Here is a 22,582-nt window from a genome sequence, read left to right as displayed (position 1 = left end):
GAAGGCAGGTGAGCGGGAAAATTTAATTTTGAAAACAAATAGGAATATTTTGGAAGTTGTTTTATGTGAGACTGGCAACCAATGTGATTCTCGAAGAAGTGGGGTAACATGGTTGTATTTTTTGGCTTTATAGATGAGTTTAATGGCAGTATTTTGAATCAGTTGTAATCGACGCATTTCCTTTTGAGTTATTCCATGGTATAATGAATTGTAGTAGTCTATGTGAGAGATCATTAATGAATGAAGTAGAATTTGAATAGAAGCAGGTTCTAGAACAGAAGTTATAGAACGAATTAGACGGAGTTTATAGAAAAAGTTTTTGGTCAATGAGCTGATTTGATCATGGTAATTGAGATCTTTGTCAAGAATAATTCCTAGTAGTTTTAATTTGGATTCTATTTGGAGTGGACAAGAGTCGATACATATTTGTCCAATTAAGGTATTGTTGTTTTTGACTGTGAATAGGATCCCTTAAGATTTGGCTATGTTCAGTGAAAGTCTGTTGGTTCGTAGCCATAGGCTGATTTTGTCCAGTTTGAGATTGATTTCTTGGATATCGTTGATGTTTGCTGGGTTAATGAGGTGAAGAAGTTGAATGTCATCAGCGTAGGCAAAAGGGGTAAATCTAATAGATTGAGCTAGAGTCAAGAGAGGGGCTAAGAAGATGTTGAAAAGTAGGGGGGAGAGAATAGAACCTTGTGGGAACACTGTAGGTTTGAAAGATTGGGGAAGAGGATACTCCTTTAGAGTGAACTTTGAAATTCCGATCAGCGAAAGAGGAAAACCAGAGGAGAGCAGAGTCAGTTTTTAAGACTGTTTTTAAGACGGTTGAGAAGTAGTTCATCATTAATTGTGTCTAAAGCAGCTGATATGTCAAGGGATATCAGGAGAACTGATTTTCTGTGATCGTGGAAGTAGTAGATGGAGGTGGTGAGACTGAGTAAAGACAATTCAGTTGAGTAGTTTATGCGAAAACCAGTTTGGTTTGGATGAAGGGCGTTTGTTTTTTCAAAAAATTCAGAGAGTTGGCTGAAAACAATTTTTTCAGTGAGTTTGGCAATAAAGGGTAAGTTGGCAATAGGCTGGAAATTGGAGCATTGAGTTTCATCTAGGTTTTGGCTTACATTATAAGTAGATGTGGCCACTGAGCTTATCGCGACAAGGGATCTCCCTGTCGTGATGTTTAGCAGCTGCAGCTGCCTGTCCTCCCTGCCAGAACACTCCCCCCCAAGAATGATTGCGGCAGGAGGGATACCCAGTCACTCCTGCTGACACCCTGCGAACCCCCCTCCCGAACGATCGATCATACTTTAGTGTCTATCTCAACCTCAGTCCTTCTATACCAGCATTCTTCAATGCAAGGCTTGAGAGTCAGTGGCTGTACCCATTCATACTTTGACTCTTCTCTCTCTCCTTAAAGAATGACATGGGGATGTTTTCCCACGGTTAACCACGGGGACGGAGACAAATTCTCTATGGCCACAATCTACCCAAGTTCCTCCCCTGCACATGCCCATTTTGAGATTCACAGACTAGAAGTGATGTGCACCACTTTATAGAATGCAATTGGAAAGTTGTGTGCGTAATTTCTAATTAGTTCCAATTCGCATCAGTTACTAGGTATTAATTGTCAGTTTTCAGCACAGATTGGCTTGTTAAATAATTAAGTTACGTGCACACATGGGAAATGTGCACCAATTTGCATGTGCAACTTAAGGCGCTATATACATAATTTTTTGTATTTCTTTGAAGGAAGTGTTTCAGGGGTAGAAAACGGACATGGGTATGCTAATCAGCTAGTGCGCTGACATTACTGCTGTGCTAACTAGTTAGTGCCTTAATTAGTAAAGCTCATAATTAAAAAAAAAAATAATTGGAAGTTAGGAGCATATCTTATTAGGCGCCATTCTATAAAAGATGAATGATGCCTATTGCATGGTGCCTAGTGGCACGTAACACCAAATTAGGCGTGTTTAGGGGTCGAGAAAGACTTAGGCGCTACTAGACGTGATTCTCTAAAGGACTTAACTGCTTATAATGCAGGCCTTTAAAACCCTGGCCTACATTACAGGAGCTTAAGTTTTAGGTTAAGTGCCATTAAGCGCAATTTTGTAATGGGCGCTTAAGTGTGATTGACATGCAGTAGGCGCCTATCTTTTTTTAGACACCAATTATAAAATCTGGCCCTTAGCACCTTCTAAATAGGAGGCGGTAGTACTCCCACGGTAATTTTAAAAAAATTTCTACATGCTAATGCTAACATTAGCACACGGCTATATATTAAAGAAACAGTAAAAAGCCCTTTTTGATGACTATGCTAAAAACATATGTGGACTAAGCTCATTTCTCAATGAAGCTTAGTAAAAGGACCCCTCTGTTGAGTTTGTAAAGTAAAATAAAAGCCATTGTTTATGCACAGTTATTTTGAACTGGTGTAGATCAGAGATGATTATTTATAAGTAACCTTCATAAAACTTTCCGAAGGTGTTATTTTTTTTTTCCTCCAAACTAGTTAGAACAATTAGAAACTATTCTAGCTGCTGCAACAAATCTGGGAGACATGACACATGCTTAGCTATGAAAGCAGTATGTACAGAAGGGTTTTCATTTAATATCTTCACCCAGCGACTTTGCAAAACCAGCTTGAAATGGAAGTGCAGAATGAATTGTCAATATTGGCTCAGGAGGCCCCCGTTGCTCCCCAGGAGACAAATCATTTTCCACTGCTTTAGAAAATATGCTGATCCGAAAATGTCAGACTTCTTTCTGCCTGCTGCATGAGCTGTGTATTGGTCAGTAGCTTATTTTAAGTTTTTGTAATCTGATCTTATCTGTACAGATAAAATTTTATTAACGTATGTAGTCTCCTACAGTTGTTTCAGGGTCACTAGGCCGTATATGTGTTTTACTAACTTCTTTTCTATTTCTCAAACTTGGAGTTGAGGTTTTCTAGCTCTAGCAGGTTTTTTTTTTTAAGGGTAACCAAAAGCAAAACATGGAACAATTCATAAATTTCACAGCTAAGGGCATGATTTGCCCATATTTATATTGCTTTATGGATATCAGTGGCAAATGAGTATGCTGAAATGAAATAAAAACGTGTATGCTTGTGTGTTTTGAATATATACATATAATTTAGGGCTCTACTGAACATTTATATTCGATTTGATTTGGCCCCTAATAGTGCACAAATACATTATTTGTATTCAGCCGAATAGTGATTTAAATTTGAATATGAATAATTCAGGACTCTCCTGTGCTAAATCCTATCAAAATAAACACTTGGAGCTCCTTTTACTAGGGCTTTAACGTGCGGAATAGCGTGCGCTACATTGCCGTGCACGTTAGACCTTAACACTAGCATTGAGCTGGCATTCGTTTTAGCCGCGTAGCGCGCGGTAATTTCCTGCGTGCGTTAAAAACGCTAGGGCACCTTAGTAAAAGGAGCCCTTGATCTCTGATTTCACATTGCTTAGGTAGACCATTTTATTATTTGCTCAGTGCCTATTATTTGTATTCGTATTTGGCCGAATAATAAAAATCACTATTCATATTCGGCTAAAGAGTGAAATATCTTATTTAGGACAGCTCTGTATATAACACATGCTCCTTTTCTAGAATTTCAGCACCCGAAATATATCATGCCTCAACGTTTTTCAAAGCTATGTATATGGATAAATAGCACTTTATCCTCAGATTTTTCTGTTTGAAAATTGCTCTCCTTCTGGCTGGCTAAGTTTTCATGTTGTTCAGCTGCATTTAGGGGAGGCTGTTCCAGTAAGTGTTTTGCCTGGGATTAGAAAGTAGCAGGCATAGATGACATTTTTAAATTTACCAGCATTATTTTTCTTAGAAAATCTGTTGCACAAAGACAGGTGCAAAAATCCCTGAGCATTTGAGATCTGTAGCAGGTCCATATGTGTTTTTTCTTTGAAGTGGTTCAAAGACTGTGAGTTAATATTAACTGTGAATTTGACCTAAAGTGGACAGTTTGAAATTGGTCTCAAATGTTTAAGTGTTCTGTGTGAAGGAAAAAAAAAAACAAAACCCTCTGCAAATAATGGGCTCCTTTTATCAAACCATGTTAGAGCTTTTTAACACAGGCTGGTGAGGTAAATGCTCTGACATTCATAGGAATTGAATGAGCATCAGAGTCTTTACCTCACCGGCACACAGTAAAAAGCTCTACCGCGTTTTGATAAAAGGAGCCCAAAGTCTCTTGGTGCATAGTATAATAGTTTCAGTAGTCTTAAAATTTAGTGAAAATGCTTTGAACACTGTATTAAAATGTGATTAATAATATCAAAACACCAACCACTGGGGAGATATACAATGTTATTCTGTGATGATTATTAAATCACTTTTTATTTTTATCACAGCTCTATAAATAAATAAAATTAAATATAATTATAATTATTGTGAAGTGTTCAGACCAATACCCATAAATTCAGTGATCTCACCGAGCTGGGGTATACTTGGGACCATCATATCACTTCTCTTGTCCCTTTGCCAGCCTCCTTCATTTGTACAATACAATGAATCTTATTATGTGTACTTGTAAATAGATAGATTTCACTTATCTTGAAGAAAACTTCAATGGGCTTGGCATCAATCTCCTTAACTTCCAGCTGCGGTGAGATTAAAGTGCTTAAACCTTAAAGTGCTTTGTGCAATTTGTGCTTGCCAATGTCATCCGTGCTTGCTAAAATTAATTGAACTTAAGCCCGGCCCACCCCCCCCCCCGACTCGAGTTTCGGGTCCTTCGTCAGGAGGGGTCCCTGTTAAAAACACAATTTTAATTAAAACCTAATTAAAACTTAAATTTTGAAGCGGTACTAAGTCTCTATACATTAATATGAATCCCATACTATTTGTCACATGGACCTAACTATTTAAATCACTCTTTTTTACATACCTGTAAGGCTTACTTCTACTGGGTTACCATCGAAAAGAGCACGCTGAGAATCTACTGCTTACATGCCTTATATATACTCCATTTTGTTTTAGTCACTCCCCCTATTACTGCTGAATTCTAACCGGAAATGACGTATCTAGCTTATCGATAGAATTATAAGTTTAACCATTCGATTTCAGAATTAAGACCATATGGATGCAAGGTATTTTTGTTGAAGATGAGACGTTGTTCTTTTTGCAGCAAGCATTTTGTGATGTCCCCTTCTTGTAGATCTATATGAATCAAAACCGTGTACTTTAATTCCTCCAGAGAGTGAGACTTTTGTAGATCGATCCATAATAATACATAGGGCTGACAAGGGAGGCGGCATAGTCATTCAGGACTATGATAAATATCAACAGGAAGCGTTACATCAATTGACAGATGAGTCGTATTACAAGATTTTAACACAAAATCCGACAAACGATATAAAACAAAGAATAGATAATATATTACAGGAGGCAAAAGGAGATGATATCATCAGTTTAAAAGAATTTAGGTTTTTGACCAATGAGTTCCCTAAGACTCCTCTAATATATTTCATCCCAAAGATACACAAATCTAGTACGAATCCGCCCGGCAGACCAATAGTAGCCGGGATAGGATCCATTTTGGAACCCTTATCCAAATACCTTGATGGGTATTTAAAACAATATGTCTCAAAGGCAAAATCATACATAAGGGACTCCATGCATTTTTTGCAAACAATTGATAGTATATTTCAACACCCCCTCCAGGAAGGAACCATTTTAGTTACAGCGGATGTGGAGGCCCTGTACACAAACGTCCCCCAATCTGGAGCTTATTCTATAGTGAAGGATCAACTACCCAAGTTACAAATTTCAAGCTCTAAAAAAACGATGCTAGAGAAGTTAGCAGAAATAGTAATCTTTGATAACTATTTCCAATTTGAAGACACCGTTTATCACCAAATTAAAGGGGTAGCTAAGGGGGCTACGGTAGCCCCGACCATAGCCTGTCTATATATGACAGAGTTTGAGGAGACGTTTGTGTACAGATCCAACCACTATGTAAAATGTTGGAGGAGATTCATCGACGATGTGTTTTTTGTGTGGACTGGGGATCAAGATACATTAAAAGAATTCTTAGAAGAAATAAATCAAAAAGATCAGAATGTTAAATTTACATATAATACAGACAAATATCAGATGTCATTTTTGGACATAAAAATTTATAATCAAGAAAATAGGATATCCACCAGTCTACACAAAAAACCATCGGATCGTAATAATCTCCTCCAATATCAAAGTTATCACCCACGGGTTTTAAAGAATAGTATACCAATAGGACAGTTCTTGCGACTGAAACGGATCTGTTCAGGTACACAAGACTTTGATAAACAAGCAGAGATCATGTATAAAAAATTTTTAGACCGAGGATATCCAAGCAAAATAATTAAGAGAGCTTGGAAAAGGGCTAAATTTTGTCAAAGGTCTTGGCTGATGCAATCAAAAGCTAAAAGTAAAGAACAACATACAGTCTGTGTATTACCATATTCAAACAACAGTAATGCAATCAAACAGATTATATTAAAACATTGGCCTATTGTCCAATATTATCCAGCTCTGTTAGAAAAACCGAAGTTTGCTTTTTCTAGGTCCCAGAATCTGGGGGAGATGTTGAAATATAAGAAAAGAAATAAGTCGTTCAGAAATTATTCTTTACCCCCACATAAACCATGTGGGCATTGCCGTTTATGTAGTTACGTTTTGCAGCAATCATTTGTAATGTTTCCAGCCTCCAGAGAGGAAAAATTTATGTTATCTACGGGCACTAATTGCGAGTCTCAGGGAGTGGTGTATTATATAGTGTGCCCCTGTGGTCTCCCATATATTGGTCAGACCAGTCGAAAAATAAAAACAAGAATAACTGAACATCTAAGCAATATACGAAAAGAAAGAATCTCTGCCCCCCTGGTAGCCCATTGGCTACAAAAGTCTCACTCTCTGGAGAAATTAAAGTACACGGTTTTGATTCATATAGATCTACAAGAAGGGGACATCACAAAATGCTTGCTGCAAAAAGAACAACGTCTCATCTTCAACAAAAATACCTTGCACCCATATGGTCTTAATTCTGAAATCGAATGGTTAAACTTATAATTCTATCGGTAAGCTAGATACGTCATTTCCGGTTAGAATTCAGCAGTAATAGGGGGAGTGACTAAAAACAAAATGGAGAATATATAAGGCATGTAAGCAGTAGATTCTCAGCGTGCTCTTTTCGATGGTAACCCAGTAGAAGTAAGCCTTACAGGTATGTAAAAAAGAGTGATTTAAATAGTTAGGTCCATGTGACAAATAGTATGGGATTCATATTAATGTATAGAGACTTAGTATCGCTTCAAAATTTAAGTTTTAATTAGGTTTTAATTAAAATTGTGTTTTTAACAGGGACCCCTCCTGACGAAGGACCCAAAACTCGAGTCGGGGGGCCGGGCTTAAGTTCAATTAATTTTAGCAAGCACGGATGACATTGGCAAGCACAAATTGCACAAAGCACTTTAAGGTTTAAGCACTTTAATCTCACCGCAGCTGGAAGTTAAGGAGATTGATGCCAAGCCCATTGAAGTTTTCTTCAAGATAAGTGAAATCTATCTATTTACAAGTACACATAATAAGATTCATTGTATTGTACAAATGAAGGAGGCTGGCAAAGGGACAAGAGAAGTGATATGATGGTCCCAAGTATACCCCAGCTCGGTGAGATCACTGAATTTATGGGTATTGGTCTGAACACTTCACAATAATTATAATTATATTTTATTTTATTTATTTATAGAGCTGTGATAAAAATAAAAAGTGAATTAATAATATCAATGCCATAAAAAAGTTTTTTAACCACATATTTCAACCAGACAATGAAGTTTACAAGCTCCTTTCAGGGGATGCAAGCAGCAGTTGTCATTTCAGAGTAATAAAAGGCACTTCCTATCTGTGTTTTGTTTCACTTCTTGCAACTGGTGATCCTGTGGCTTTCCTTGAGCTGTGCGAAGGTCTTGTAATGAAATTCTGGACATTGTGGTTGAAGTGCTCTTATATAAAGGAGATGTGTAAATATGAGGGTCAGTGAGGAATTAAAAGTACTGTATTTTTTGCTCCATGATGCACTTTTTTCCACGCAAAAGTGGATGGAAATCTCGGTGCGTCTTATGCTGCGAAGATACAAATTTTGTTACCCTCCCCATACTGTTGTTAAACACCCTCGCTGCCGCACCACCCATTGTCATACCTTTTTAACCTGGTGATCCAACGTGTATCCCTCCCTCATCCTATTTCCCAGCCAGCAGTACACAAGTCAGGAGCGTGGACATCAGGAGCAAGCTTTACGCTCTCCCACTTGGCCCTGAACTGCTTTCTGAATGGCTGCCGTCAGTTCTCGCGGGACTTGTGAGAACTGACCGCAGACATTCAGAAAGCAGCGTGGGGCCAAGTGGGAGAGCATAAAGCTTGCTCCTGATGTCCACGCTCCTGACCTGTGTGCCGCTGGCTAGGAAATAAGGAGGAGCCTAGCAGATCGGTGAGTCTGACCGCTGTACCGGGAAAGATGGTAGAATCACTGATAAAGGACCGCATCATTGATCACCTTGATAGACACAGGCTGATAAGGACCAGTCAGTACAGTTTTAGAAAAGGCAGATCATGTTTGACGAACTTGCTGCACTTCTTTGAGGGAGTAAACAGACAGATAGACAAGGGCTACCCGGTCGACATTGGATTTCCAGAAGGCATTTGACAAGGTTCCGCATGAACAACTATTTTGGAAATTTGTGAGCCACGGAATCGAGGGTGAAATACTCACATGGATTAAAAACTGGCTGGAGCATAGGAAACAGAGGGTGGGGGTAAATGGACAATACTCGGATTGGAAGAGTGTCACCAGTGGGGTGCTACAGGGCTCTGTGCTTGGACCCGTGCTCTTCAACATCTTTATAAATGACCTGGACATAGGCACGACGAGTGAGGTGATTAAATTTGCAGACGATATGAAGTTATTCAGAGTAGTGAAGAGACAGGGGGATTGCGAAGATCTGCAATGTAACATAATCAGGCTCGAGGAATGGGCATCGACATGGCAGATGAGGTTCAACGTGGATAAGTGTAAAGTGATGCATGTAGGTAACAAAAATATCATGCATAAATACAGGATGTCCGGGGCAGTACTTGGAGAGACCTCCCAGGAAAGAGACTTGGGAGTTATGATCAACAAGTCGATGAAGCCGTCCACACCATGTGCGGCGGCGAAAAGTGCGAACAGAATGCTAGGAATGATAAAGGAGGGGATCACAAACAGATCGGAGAAGGTTATCATGCAGCTGTACCAGGCCATGGTGCGCCCTCACCTGGAGTACTGCATCCAGCACTGGTCACCGTACATGAAGAAGGACACGGTACTACTCAAAAGGGTCCAGAGAAGAGCAACTAAGATGGTTAAGGGGTTGGAGGAGTTGCTGTACAGTGAAAGATTAATGAAACTGGGCCTTTTCTCCCTCGAACAGAGGAGATTGAGAGGGGACATGATCGAAACATTCAAGGTACTGAAGGGAATAGACTTAGTAGATAAGGACAGATTGTTCACCTTCTCCAAGCTAGGGAGAACGAGAGGGCACTCTCTAAAATTGAAAGGGGATAGATTCCGTACAAACGTAAGGAAGTTCTTCTTCACCCAGAGAGTGGTAGAAAACTGGAACGCTCTTCCGGAATCTATCATAAGGGAAAACACCCTCCAGGGATTCAAGACAAAGTTAGACAAGTTCCTGCTGAACCGGAACCTGCTCAGGTAGGGCTAGTCTCAGAGCACTGATCTTTGATGAGAGGGCTGCCACGTGAGTGGACTGCTGGGCACGATGGACCACTGGTCTGACCCAGCGGCAGCAATTCTTATGTTCATCATGGTAATGAGTGATCTAGGTAGGAGATTATTAATAGAGGGTAGATAACTTCAGATGATTGAGAATGAAGATTCGAAGCCAGCTCTGAATGAGCCAGAAACACCAAGGAGCAAAGTCAACCACTAGGGCAATCTACCTGCACAACCCCCACCCCCTTTAATTTTTTAGCGAAAGGGGAAATGCTTTAATACCATATAGGCTGTCATTTTAATATAATAGCAAACTCTTACAATTTGTCATTCTTTTTGTTTGATTGCTTCTTGAAGTTTATTTTTGCACATTAAAGTAGACTAACATGGTAACCTAAATACGATGAGACTACTAAGGGGAAAAAAAGGATCATGATGGTGAAATCAACCTGATGACTGGTATTACATATTAAGAAATATTGTGCAAACCAGATGTCAGATAATTACGCTGGCTGGTTGTTTATGTACTCTTTATTTTATATGTCAGTTTTCTGTCTTTCTAAATATGTCAGTCTAAGAGCATATAAGAAAATTCAAAAAGAGCTCTATCACTTTTATTTCATATGCTTATGTCTACAGAATTGTTTTGTTTATACAATAACACATAGGTGATACCCATTGTCAGGCAACCATCTGGTCTGCTTTATGCTTAATAGCTCACCTAAAGCAGAGGGTACTTGCGTACACTCTAGCATGTAGGTGACCTGTGGTGCCTGGTATCTTTATTGCAATCAAGACTCGACACGTATGTGTTTTGGCCCTAAGGTCTGCCTCAAGAGTCTTATTGAAATGGTGTTTGATTCAATCATACAAACAAAATGGTAAAAATGAAGATAAACACATATCAGTTGGACTGAACAATCTGGCATTTCCTTTGTCTTGTGAGTGCTTTCCCGCCTGATGCCAGCTCACAGCTCCTTCAGTTTTTCATTCTCTGAGGAGCGGAGAAGCTGTTTCTCTCAGGATGTCTATTATGTACGTTTATTTTTATATATTTTAGACGTCTAGTTTGTGCCTTCCCTTCATTTTATACATATTTTTCATTTTTCTTTTGTTCAGTGAAAAAAATTTTCAATTTTGCTTAACTTTTCAGGCGTGTGGGCTCCGTTTAGCCTGTGTTTAGGCCAGGAGTGTTGACCTATGTGTCCTTTGACCTCATGTCAGCAGTGTTTCTGTCGATGAGCAGGGTTTTAGCGACTTCAAGAAGTGTGATTGAAATAATAGGGCTTTTTCAGACAGGGATCCACCTAACTTGTATATCCAGTACCTTGGTCCTAATCATCTTGATATTTTTTGCACACTCTGTTCTCGATTATAGAAAAAGTCACTTAAAGCCAGAATATTTTAGTTTGGAAAACTTTTTGGTTCACCTTCTGAAATTATGCCTGGAGAGTCCGGCATCGATGTCTCTTATGAACGCGTGTCATCAATGCCTAACATGGACGCGCATCATGCACATGCAACATCGATGCCTAGCATGGCTCCTTCAACGTCCACTTTAGGGGAGCCCCCTTAAGAAAGCTAAGAGGTGTAAGCATCTCTCTCTCTTTCAAGGCAGACATCACCATCTTCACAAGCCTAATTGCCAATGACGTGCATTAAGTGTCAGTGAACCAATTCCAGATCACCTTTGAAGCGCGCCTCAATACCAGGGTCACCAATGCTTTAACATCCAATGCAACAAGTGCCTAATGTACCGACAATGGTACTGGCACCATCTCTGCAAGAGCAGCTTCATGTGATGTTGCAGAAGGAGCTAGTTGGGCTACTGCAGGCACTTCAAGTGCAAATAACCTACTACTACACTCCCAGCCTTGACTCAGTCCAAGCAACACCCAGACAGTTCAGCACAGCTAAGATCTTTGACTCCTTGATGTCGAGCATCTACATCCAGACATGCGGTGATGTCCAGAGGGCCTAGCTCATCACATTCTTAATGTTCCTTTCGATGTCCATGAAAGTACTCTAGTCGACATCCATCTCGATGCTCTACACAGAGATCGCCTCAACATAGACGTTCTCAGTCTACGAGGTTGGATGTCTAAGACTAGAGCTAGAGCTCTCAGATGATGAGTCATATGAGGTACCTTCAGATATATCTCATGAAGGAAGATTGCCCCCAAAGGGTCAGTCTTTTTCAAAGTTCATAAGACAAATAGGGCAGGCATTGCCTATAAAAATGGAGTCTGATATAAAATCTGATGCAGATTACAAACAATGCCCTACAAACTGCATAAAGGTTCCTCTCATGAAAGAGGCTTCATTGAAGAACTTAATGTCCCACAAACTGGACTCCATACCATATCCATACATGCCCTGGTTTTGACAAACCACAACTACAGCATTATTCTTTGGTCGTGGAGTCTGCTTTGAAGTGAGCAAATACTTTCAGAACTTACGCCAACACTCCACTTGGAAGAAAAGATAAAACTCTTGACAAATTTTGGCGAAGATGTTCCAAGGATCTATGCTAGCAAACAGAAATCTAAACTACAGTTTCTAAATGATGTTCTACATGAAATCTCACATCCAGAAAATGTCAAATTATGACCGATTCATACATCAGAATACATCACTTCTTACCAACATTTAATGAATGATCTCCTGGAGACCAGGAAGTACACAGCCTGTTCGACATTGACATAACCTCGAGAACTTCTGCAGTCTCAATTGCTATGCAAAAGCAAGCATGGTTAAGAGGGGAGTGTGTGGCATAGTGGTTAAAGCTACAGCCTCAGCACCCTGGGGTTGTGGGTTCAAACCCATGCTGCTCCTTGTGACCCTGGGCAAGTCACTTAATCCCCCCATTGCCCCCGGTACATTATGTAGATTGTGAGCCGCTGGGATAGACAGAAAAATACTTGAGTACCTGAATAAATTAATGTAAACCGTTCTGAGCTCCCTTGGGAGAACGGTATAGAAAATTGGATAAATAAATAAAATCTCTGAGCTCTAGTTTATTATGGCTAAAGAAGGGGGAGGAGTAATGATTGGTACAAAAGTATTGCCCATAGTTTAACGAACCGGCTGTTGGAGTATTCTCCAGTGCTGTCTCTTTTGTTTCTTATCTTTGGATCCTAAATCTTGTGGACTAAATAATTAATGTTACTTTTCTATTATTCTTGGTGCCATATGTTATGTGGGAGTTCTTTCTAAATCTGTTTTCAAGTAAGGTTTGCTTGTTTATATTTTTTAAAATTCAATTACAAAAAATCTCTGATCTGGATGCCAACATGCAAAATCATCTCTCCAACATACCTTGTACAGGAGAAGATTTATTCGGAGACCGTATTGAGGAAACTACATAGAAACTCCAAAAACATGTTGACTGTATGATCACCTTATCTTTGTCCAAATCGCATCAATCTCAGATGCCATGAAGATATTCAAATGCCTCTAGATGTTCTATGTATTATTCGAGGCCCAGATATTGCCAACCGCACAATGACTCAAAGGTGTCAGAGGCAGCAGAAAACCTCTGTGCAACCTCGGTCCAAGCAAAAGAAGTCTTTTTGACTTCCTCCTAGACAGGTTAGTCAGTGTTTCTCAACCTCTACATCATACTCCACATGTTGGAGGTAGACTCCCCGGCAGGGAAGGCCACGAAGCAGCCCTTTCAGAGAAGCTGCCACCACTGTTTTCAAGGCTTCGGAGTTGGAGATATGTCAAGCTCACGGTGGGAGGGTCAGTGGGAAGGATAGAAAGATGCTGTACAAGGGGATGGTTGAGAGGTTATTAAGTTTAAGTTTAAGTTTATTAGGATTTGATATACCGCTTATCAAGATTATCTAAGCGGTTTTTACAATCAGGTACTCAAGCATTTTCCCTATCTGTCCCGGTGGGCTCACAATCTATCTGAGGAAAGTTGCTGCACATGGGAGGGGGGGGGGGGGGAGAAAGGAAAGAGGAAGAATTGGGGTGGAGGAGAGGAAGAGAGAGAGAGATGATTGGCAAATCGGCTAATGCTGGGGTGGCTTTGGGGGTCGATCATAAGTAGGGCTTATTTTTGGGGTATGGGTTATATTAGGACCATCTTTAAAAATCATGCTAGGGCTTATTTTCAGGGTAGGTCTTGTTTTCGGGGAAACACGTTACTCTCAGACCCTGCTAGGCTATGTAGGCCTTTAGGTATGTCTTTGGCAGAAAAAGGCTAGTTACTGTTACCTTCCTGTCAGCTAGTGCAAGAATCAAAGGGGTGCTGCAGATCTTATTATTCAAATGCCAAAGCGTGTGTAGGATCTGCCACCACTGAGCCATGAGGGAATAGGGATGGAGACGGCTGTGTTGTTGTAATGGGTTATGTTAGCTCTTGCAATGTAGGGGGCCAAGAGGCCCAATCATTATCAAAGGGGTAGACGAGCTTGAGGGCTGATCTGCTCTGGTGTACGGGGGAGGTGAGTTATTGGTGTATTGTTGATGTATCTCAAGTGTTATAAGTTGACTTTCCTGTGATGAGGCCTATATTAGTATGATTAAATTTTAATGTATTGGATGGGGTCATTAAGTAATACCCCCATCCAAATGTAACAGTTATTACAGCAAATTAACCCTATTTCCCTGTAGTTTATAGGCCTTGTAGTGCAGTTGTCATGTAATTCATAGTTCTACATTTTTATTACATTTATCTTGTATCCAGATTTCTTATTACTGCAGGTGCAAACCAAATCTAAGATATGAAATTCACAGCTTTCTAACTTCAGAATAGGTACAGCTATGCGTGCAATGTAGTTTTATTTTAATTCAAGATTTAAAGTGTCAAGAAGCATAACAGCCAGCCAGCCAGCTTTAACACTTTCACCAAACCTTCCCTCCTGTCTCGTCCCCCCCACCCCCCATCATGCCTCAGAAATACTTTGCAAACTGTTCTCACAAAATGTGAAAATAGTCCTTCCTGTTAATTTACACATTTAAACATTATTGTGCAGGCACACCGGGGTCATCTTTGTGGATTTTGGTCAGTAATGATGTATTTATAAAATAAAAAGACATGCAGAGCCCAGTTTGTTTGGGTTACCTCTTAAATTTATCTAAATGTAGGGTTAGAAAATGAATGTTTGCTCTGTTGAAAAGCTAGTACATGAAAGAAAATAGGTAAAAACATCTTGAACTCTGTTTTCATAAGGTTTCTCTCATTCTGCATGGATGGCAGAACGGCGTGTATACATAACATGTGCCGTTGAACATCACATTAATCACAAACCACTAAGTGGTGCCCCTGGTGGATTCAGGAACTTAAGCATATAGGTTGCATGAATGTTGCACACAGTTTTGATAAACTGAGGAGGAATCCAACATTTCTTGCATGAGTGCCCGTATAATGTGGCGATAGCTGTGAGAAAAGAGGAACCCAGCATCTAAGACCCAACACAATGAAAATGCAATGAATTGGAATGCCTCACAGATCATAGCAGAATCAGAGTTTCCAGCAAGGAAAATCTTTTCATGGTGAATTAAGTGGTGGAGGAAGAAAAATGGTGATGAAAATAGGTAGGCGCAGATCACAAATGCTGGGCTCAGAGCTCACTGCTGAAGATTTAAGAACCTTAGCTAAAGCTATGCAGAATAGAATGTGGAAAATTGAATTTACTAAACAATTAAGCACTGAATTAATCTACATCCCGCACAGTGGAAAAGTGGGGGATGGAGCTGAGCAGAGCTGAATAAATCAGTAGAGCTCATTAAAAGATAGTGAATATATCAGGTTTGTTGTTGCATTTAAAAGGGACAGTTTCTTGCATAATGAAGCATAATTCTTTAGTTCTAAGTCACCTTTTTTCAGAGTTGTACTTTTAATCAGATTAATCAACACATTTCTGCTGAGCAGAGTCGCCTACTCTATATTTTAGCTTGTTATCTACAGCTTTTCTATTAATTACAAGTCAGATCACTAGTTAACAATAGTAGTGAGGGGCAACATAAATAGAATGAGAGTGCCCTGGAGATGTCACTCCTAGGATCTGATGCATCCCAGAACTCCCACGGGTTCCTGCAACCTCCCACATGTCTTGCTGGTCTTTTGTTCAATTACAGTTAATGCAATAGTTTGCCATTTTCTCCTTCTAATTATATTTTCAAGTGGGATTTGTAGCACATAGAAAAACATCCTTTTGCATGTTGAGGCACTAGGGCTTTGTGCCTGGCATTGTCTGTCCCTCGGGTGCTGTACCATTCTTTTCCCCAAGCTCTGAATAAACAACTCCCCCTTTTAAAGCTGCAGTTATACAAACTTCTGCATTAACTGTTTGCATTCTGAGCATGTGTTCCAGATTACCTCTTACAACATGCTTCTGGTATGCTGCAGAGGGCATTATTTGTTAAAAGCATTTCTTTCTCAGTTCACACATCTTCTTTTCAATCACAGATTTACTAGATCAATTAACACAGTTTAAAACATAACCGTAATAGCTGTTTACAATATTCATATGCCATGCCAGTTCATTCCTTTCATTGCATTTAAATTCAGGCATGAAGTCCAAAGACCCAATAAACAAGATAATAAAGATGGGGTCTTTTTCATCTTATTTATATGCAGGTTTGTGATTTAAACTAGCCTTGAAAGTACTTCTGAAACAGTGCCAGGATGTGAGCCATATTTGAGTACTGCTCTGCTTGCACACACACACACACACACATATTTATCTATCCCTATACTCATGCGAATGTGTTTTCAGTGGAAGAGTACTGTTCAGTAATACTTTTAGGAGATAATATTATACAGATTGCTTAGACACAGGCTCTTCCATTATGCATAGAAAGGCTGTGTAGGATGGCCAGTGACTCACTGTGATGGTTTTAAAAAATGAGCACTAAAAGCTAATTAAAACCTTTTCTGGTGATAAAGAGAGATTTGGGAGGAGTGTTGCCACGATTGTTTTCCCTAAGAATTTAATTTACAGTCAATTTTTCCTATCTGAATGCTACTTTCAAATGCACCCAGTGATAAGAAGTAACATCTGTTTTTCTGTTCAATAGTACAAGAAGGCCCTGCATGGGGCAGTGTGTACACAGGTCCATGTGACACCATTGTTGTTCTCGTTGCTTTTTTGTCCCACTGCCTGGTCCATTTGCCACATACCATCCGGCAAACAGCTGACACATATTGGCTATTATGGACCTAGGCCTAATTATGAATGAGGTCTTAAAAGCCCTTCCATGTTTGTCTTCCCTGATGAATCGGAAAGCCTATATAAACTGTCCTACTACAGGCCTGCAATCTCACTTGCTTTTTGCTCAGCAGCAGACTGCTGTGCCAGAGGGTTTGTTGATGCTAAAAATATAGCTAGAATCAAGTAGCTGTTATTTTGCTCCATTCCCTGGAATGTTTCTGTTTTCTAAGGTAATAGAGCATGTGATTATTTGCAAAGTAATTCTGCATGGTTTAGTTTATATTAGCTTAGAGAGGGGGAAAAAAAGCTCAGATTCATTCGTTAGTATTTTTCTATAGGAGAATACCTGTTATTCATGTCTCTGTATTGCATATTTCTTGTTAGACCTTGCTTTGTAATGATTAGCTTAATTCCCTTTTCTGTATCTTCATCTTTATTTCCATTTTAATTTACTCTTCACAGCCATCTTGGAGCAGAGACCACGATGACACAGCATCAACACGTTCTGGGGGTACTCCTGGACCCTCTAGCGGGGGGCACACGTCGCACAGTGGGGACAACAGCAGTGAACAAGGTAAGGTTATTTTTTGTTGGTTTCTTGGTTTACTTGAAAAGTAAAAATTCTCAATGCGTTAATCATGGTAAATCTGTAACCAAGGTTTGCAAAATCAGAAATACTTAAGAGAGTTTATTTTGCTGATGTATATTTTTTAAAATAATCTTCAGTGTCTTTTGCCCGCAAAGTAGATTGCATGTCTGTCTGATAGATGCTATCAGCATGAATCAAATTTGATTAGCATATGGACCAATCTTGCAGTATGTGTTGCATATAAAATGAATATCTATTTGTCTACTTAAATACCTGCTTAAAATATTTAAAAAAAATATGCAAAGCTTGTTCTTATTTAAGGAAATGCAATTGTTGTAACATTTGTAAAATGATGATAATATATTTTAGATTTCAAAATAAAGTGTATCACTAAGAGGACCTTCCCATTCTTCTCTTTCCTTGATGGATGCAGTTTCCTCCAGATTCTATATATGGTGCTTAAAGTTGTGTACATGCATCGGTGCATGTAGCCGATGTATGAGCATAACTTACTTAATTGATTAATTGACCTAATCAGCATCAATAATTGGGAATTAAGATCTCATAATTGACTCTATAAATGGAACTAATTAAAAGCTATACACACAAGTTGAAAAACACATATCTGTAAAAAGTATGCACCAGTTGCAGTGCATGAATTTGAAAAGGGGGCATGGCAGGGGCAGATCAGGGGCATTCAAGTTTCAAGTTTATTAAAAGATTTTTTTAAACCACTTAATCAGGTTTCTAAGCGGTGTACAATATAAAATTTACATAAAAACATATTAAAACTGGGGATACTAGATAAAACACTAATAAGACATATAGACCAACTTCAAACAATAGGAAAAAAGGGGAATAACTACAATTGTAGAAGAGAAGTGAAACAAAAAAGGGAAAACACAATAGGTTAGGGTAAAAAGTAATAATTTTAATTTTTGTCCTTAAGAGGACAGTTGTTGTCCAAAGGCATCCTGGAACAAGAATGGTTTTAATTTTGCTTTAAATTGTTTTATTTCGGATTCCTAAAAGTTAGGTACATTGTTATAGAAAATGCCTGATGAATGACTGAATTAGGCATAGGCATTTAGATCTGGTTTTAGCTGGTCTAAATGTCTGCACCTAAGTTATGCGTCGCACACCAGCACTAAGCATTAGAGAATGACATGGGGACAAATTTGTCCCCGTCCCTCCAGGAACTCAGTTTCTCCGTCCTGTGTTCCCATGAGTTTTGTCCCTGTCCCTGCCCCATTCTTGTAAGCTCTGCATTAACTGCACAAACCTTGAACACTTTTAAGTGTTTGAGGCTTGTGCAGATGAGGACAGAGCTTGCAGGAATGGAGCAGAGACAGGAAAAGAACTCGCTGGGACAGGACGCGAAAATGAATTCCTGTGGGGACAGGGAAAAATTTGTCCCCATGTCATTCTCTAATTGCAACTACTTCAAAATACAGCAACCAGACTGGTTTTTTGAGAGGGTTAGTCCACTGCTAAGAGAGTTACACTGGCTACCAATATAAAAAAAATAGAGAATTCAATTTAAGGTTGCTTGTATGGTTCATAAAGCAATATACATAGAAACCTCTAATGGACTAATCTCCAGAATCACAGTTACGAGTTCCTGTTATTGTAAGTTGACCCTTTTTTCTTCATTGCATGTCCACCAGAAAAAGTTACTTGAATCTACTTTTGAATTTTAAGCTCCAAAGTTTGGAATAGTCTGCTACAGGATTTATGTCAACAAAAGTCACATTACAATTTAAGAAAAATGCTTCTCTCAATAATCATCTCAACCGTTGTCCATATTTACTGGTTTAAGAATCTCATTGTTAACCACACTGAATCCTTGTTGAAAACTGTGGGATATAAGAAACTGTATGATATGGTAAGAATAGGAAAACACCTGGACTGGATGGTATACATCCCAGAATATTGAAAGAACCTAAAAATGAAATTGCAATCAACTAAAATCATCTGTGGTACTTGAAGATTGGAGGATGGCAAACATAGCACCAGTTTTAAAAAGGGGTTCCAGGGGTGGTCTGGGAAACCACAGACCAGTGATTCTGGCATCAATGCTGAGAAAAATAATATAGTAGAAACTATTATAAAGAATAATATTTATTTAAATATAAATAACCTTGAATTAATGGGCCATAGCCAACATGGCTCACCAATCTGCTACATTTATTTGAATCATGAATAAAACTATGGATAAAGGTGAGCTATGGATAAAGGTATTCTTGTATTTTCATAAGTCATTTGAAAAAGTCTCTTATGAGATTCTCCTGAGGCAATTAAAATATCATGGGACAGGAGGCAGTGTCACTGGTTAAAAGATAGAAAACAGAGTAGGGATAATTGGCCAATTTTCTTAAAGGAAATCTATACTGTGCCCAGTGCTTTCTAAAATATTTATTAATGAACTGGAAATGAAAATAGTTTGCAGATGGCACAGCATTATTTAATGCTGTCAAATCATAAACAGATTTTTTAGAAATTGTAGGAGGACACTGGGAGACTGGCAGATAAAATTTAATGTGGACAATTGCAAAGTGATACACATAGGGAAGAATAGTCTAATTGATATAAATATTATGCTAGGTTCCACATTAGGAGTCACCACCCAGGAAAAGGACTTGCGTATTTTCATGGGAGTTCATTGAAATCATCCGCTCAATGTGTGGCAGTGAACAAAAATTCAAATAATACTAGGAAATATTTTGGATAAGTTCCTGTAAGAAAGGTTCATGAATTGTTATTAACAAGGTACAGTTGGGGAAAGCCACTTCTTATCCTTGGGGATAAGCAGCATGGAATCTCTCTGCTTTTCTGAGATCTTGTCACATACTCGTATTTCTGACCTGGATTGGCCACTGGGTTCGATGGACCTTTGGTCCGACCCAGTTGGCAGTTCTTACATTCTCTCTAAAAGGAGGAAGAAAGAAAAAAATGGAGCATCATAGTGATATGGAAATCACATTTCCATAAAGTAAAAGAAGGTAGTATTTTCCATAGAAGCAGAAGCTCAAGGGGAAACAGTTCTGATATAGAATTTGAAGGAAAAGCTACACACTGCCAGGCAGGGCCTATGAATTCTATTCCTAGATCTAGTCTACTTCTCCCAAGACTTCTGGGACTAGATATGCTCTGAACAAACATTCACAACCCTTTTAGGGGAGAAATAGGGAATTTCATTCATCATATAACTGCTGGATTTAGGGAACGGGATCGCAGGCTTGAGAAAGAGCTGTGGTGCTCGGTCCCTTACTGAAGAATGGCTGCAATGTTAGTGATTATAAAATCCCTACATCGTTATGGGTGATATCATATGGTGAAAGATCTTGGCCCTGGTTCTAAGTGAGCTGGAATCTCAAAGGAAAATTACCATCTCCCATCCATTTCAAGTTTTTATTAAAATTTATTGAATCGCTTATCTAAATTCTAAGCAAGAAACAAATTAATATATAATTAAGAACTTAAATACAAAAAAAGCATAAACATATTTAAAAATAAAATACAACGCCAATAACCAAATAATTAAAAGAGTTTAAGTAAAACATCAAATAGCATACTAATTGGTTGAGAATTTAACAGACAAACATGAAACAGGAGGGAGGCTGGGTTGGAACTACAAGTTATACAGGAAAGAAAAAAAAATGAGGAACAAACAAAAAGGGAGAGAGCACTGCTACTTGTTTCTTTTGGAGAAGATTGAAGAATGAAAAAATCAAGTGTTATATGCTTCTTTAAATAGGTGGCTCTTGAGTAGGCCTTTGAACAAGGTTATTCTCCTCCCTAACAGGGGCTGGAAGGGTATTCCAAAGTTTGCGGGGCCACCACTGAAAAAATGTAATTCCTTTTTGTTCCTGTTATTCGGAGGGAGGGGACCGAAAGCAATTTACGATCAGATGATCTGAGACTTCGTGATGGCTCGTTATGGAACAAGATATTTGTCGATGAATTGTGGTGATTTAGAATGAATTGTTTTAAACATTATTAATGAAATCCTATAAGAAATTATTTGATTAATTGATAACCCATGAGCATTTCAGAGTAATGGGGTTACGTGATCATATTTCCCACCCAATTGCCATTTTGAAAAAGAAGCATTCTGATCACTTGTGGGTAAAGTGGCACTGGCCATTCAAAAGCAGAATTTATATGAGAGGGTTTATTCAGTTATTAAAACTTGGGGAAAGCAACTAACCATTCTGCGTGCTGGTGTGCATCTAGTTTTGTTGTTGTCTGTAAGTGTAAAAAATTTTAAAACTATCAAAATGACTCCTGGGGGACTTAAAGGGAGGTGCATGATTGTAGCAGCACACAAGAGATAGACTTCAAGTAGTTGGGAGCAGTGTCATAGTAAGGGGGGAGGGACAAGAGCAGTTCGCCCAAGGCACCATGTTGGTGGGGGCGCTGGCACCCTTCCTCCTCTTTATCCCCTGCCTCTTCTCCTCCCCTTTCTGCATGCGCCCCCTTCCCTCGTACCTCTAGTGGTTCACCGCTGTATGCAATCACTTCAACGTGTTCCTGCTGATGTCACTTCCAGGTGCCGCATATAGGAAGTGATGTCAGAGGGAGAGCCAACAGGGTTGTCAGGAGCACATTAAAGCTCTTGTTGCTCGTGTCAGTGAACAACTAGAGGAATGGGGACATGGAAGGGGGGACGTGTGCGCGGCAGGGAGGATCGAGGAAGGCGCAAGGGGGCGGAGATAAGGGCGAGGGAGGGTGCCACCGCCCCGGGCTACTCTCACTCTCACTATGCCACTGGTTGGGAGAGCGAATAACTGTATTCATGTCTAAGCCTCTAGGAAACAAAAGAGGTCTTTACTAAAACGCAGTAAAGTTTTGCTTTTATTGTGCAATATTTGTGAAATCTTTGAAGTTTCCAAGCATCTGCCTAAGCAGTTAACACAGAAAATACATCTACTTCCAAGTTCTGGGTTGCCCAAAGTTAGGTGCTCAGTTTTGGGTGTGGATTGCAGATATGCACCTAAAGTAATTGGCTAAGTTGGTGCTAGCAATCGACAATCAGTGCTTAATTGGCAG

General features: G+C 39.3%; 1 protein-coding gene across 6 annotated transcripts in view; it reads left to right on the top strand.

The window, feature by feature from the left end:
• MEIS1 (Meis homeobox 1) overlaps positions 1–22,582 on the top strand; it is a 374,507-nt gene that overhangs the window by 48,097 nt on the left and 303,828 nt on the right. For all 6 annotated transcript variants that reach the window (XM_033938659.1, XM_033938662.1, XM_033938661.1 and 3 more), the window contains exon 7: positions 17,404–17,515. In XM_033938659.1, the coding sequence (XP_033794550.1) occupies positions 17,404–17,515 (112 nt within the window). The remainder of the gene's footprint in view (positions 1–17,403; positions 17,516–22,582) is intronic.

This window comes from Geotrypetes seraphini, chromosome 3 (assembly GCF_902459505.1).
Source record: "Geotrypetes seraphini chromosome 3, aGeoSer1.1, whole genome shotgun sequence".
NCBI lineage: Eukaryota > Metazoa > Chordata > Amphibia > Gymnophiona > Dermophiidae > Geotrypetes > Geotrypetes seraphini.
Note: the sequence above shows the minus strand (reverse complement) of the source record. Positions and strands in the feature narration are given on the sequence as shown.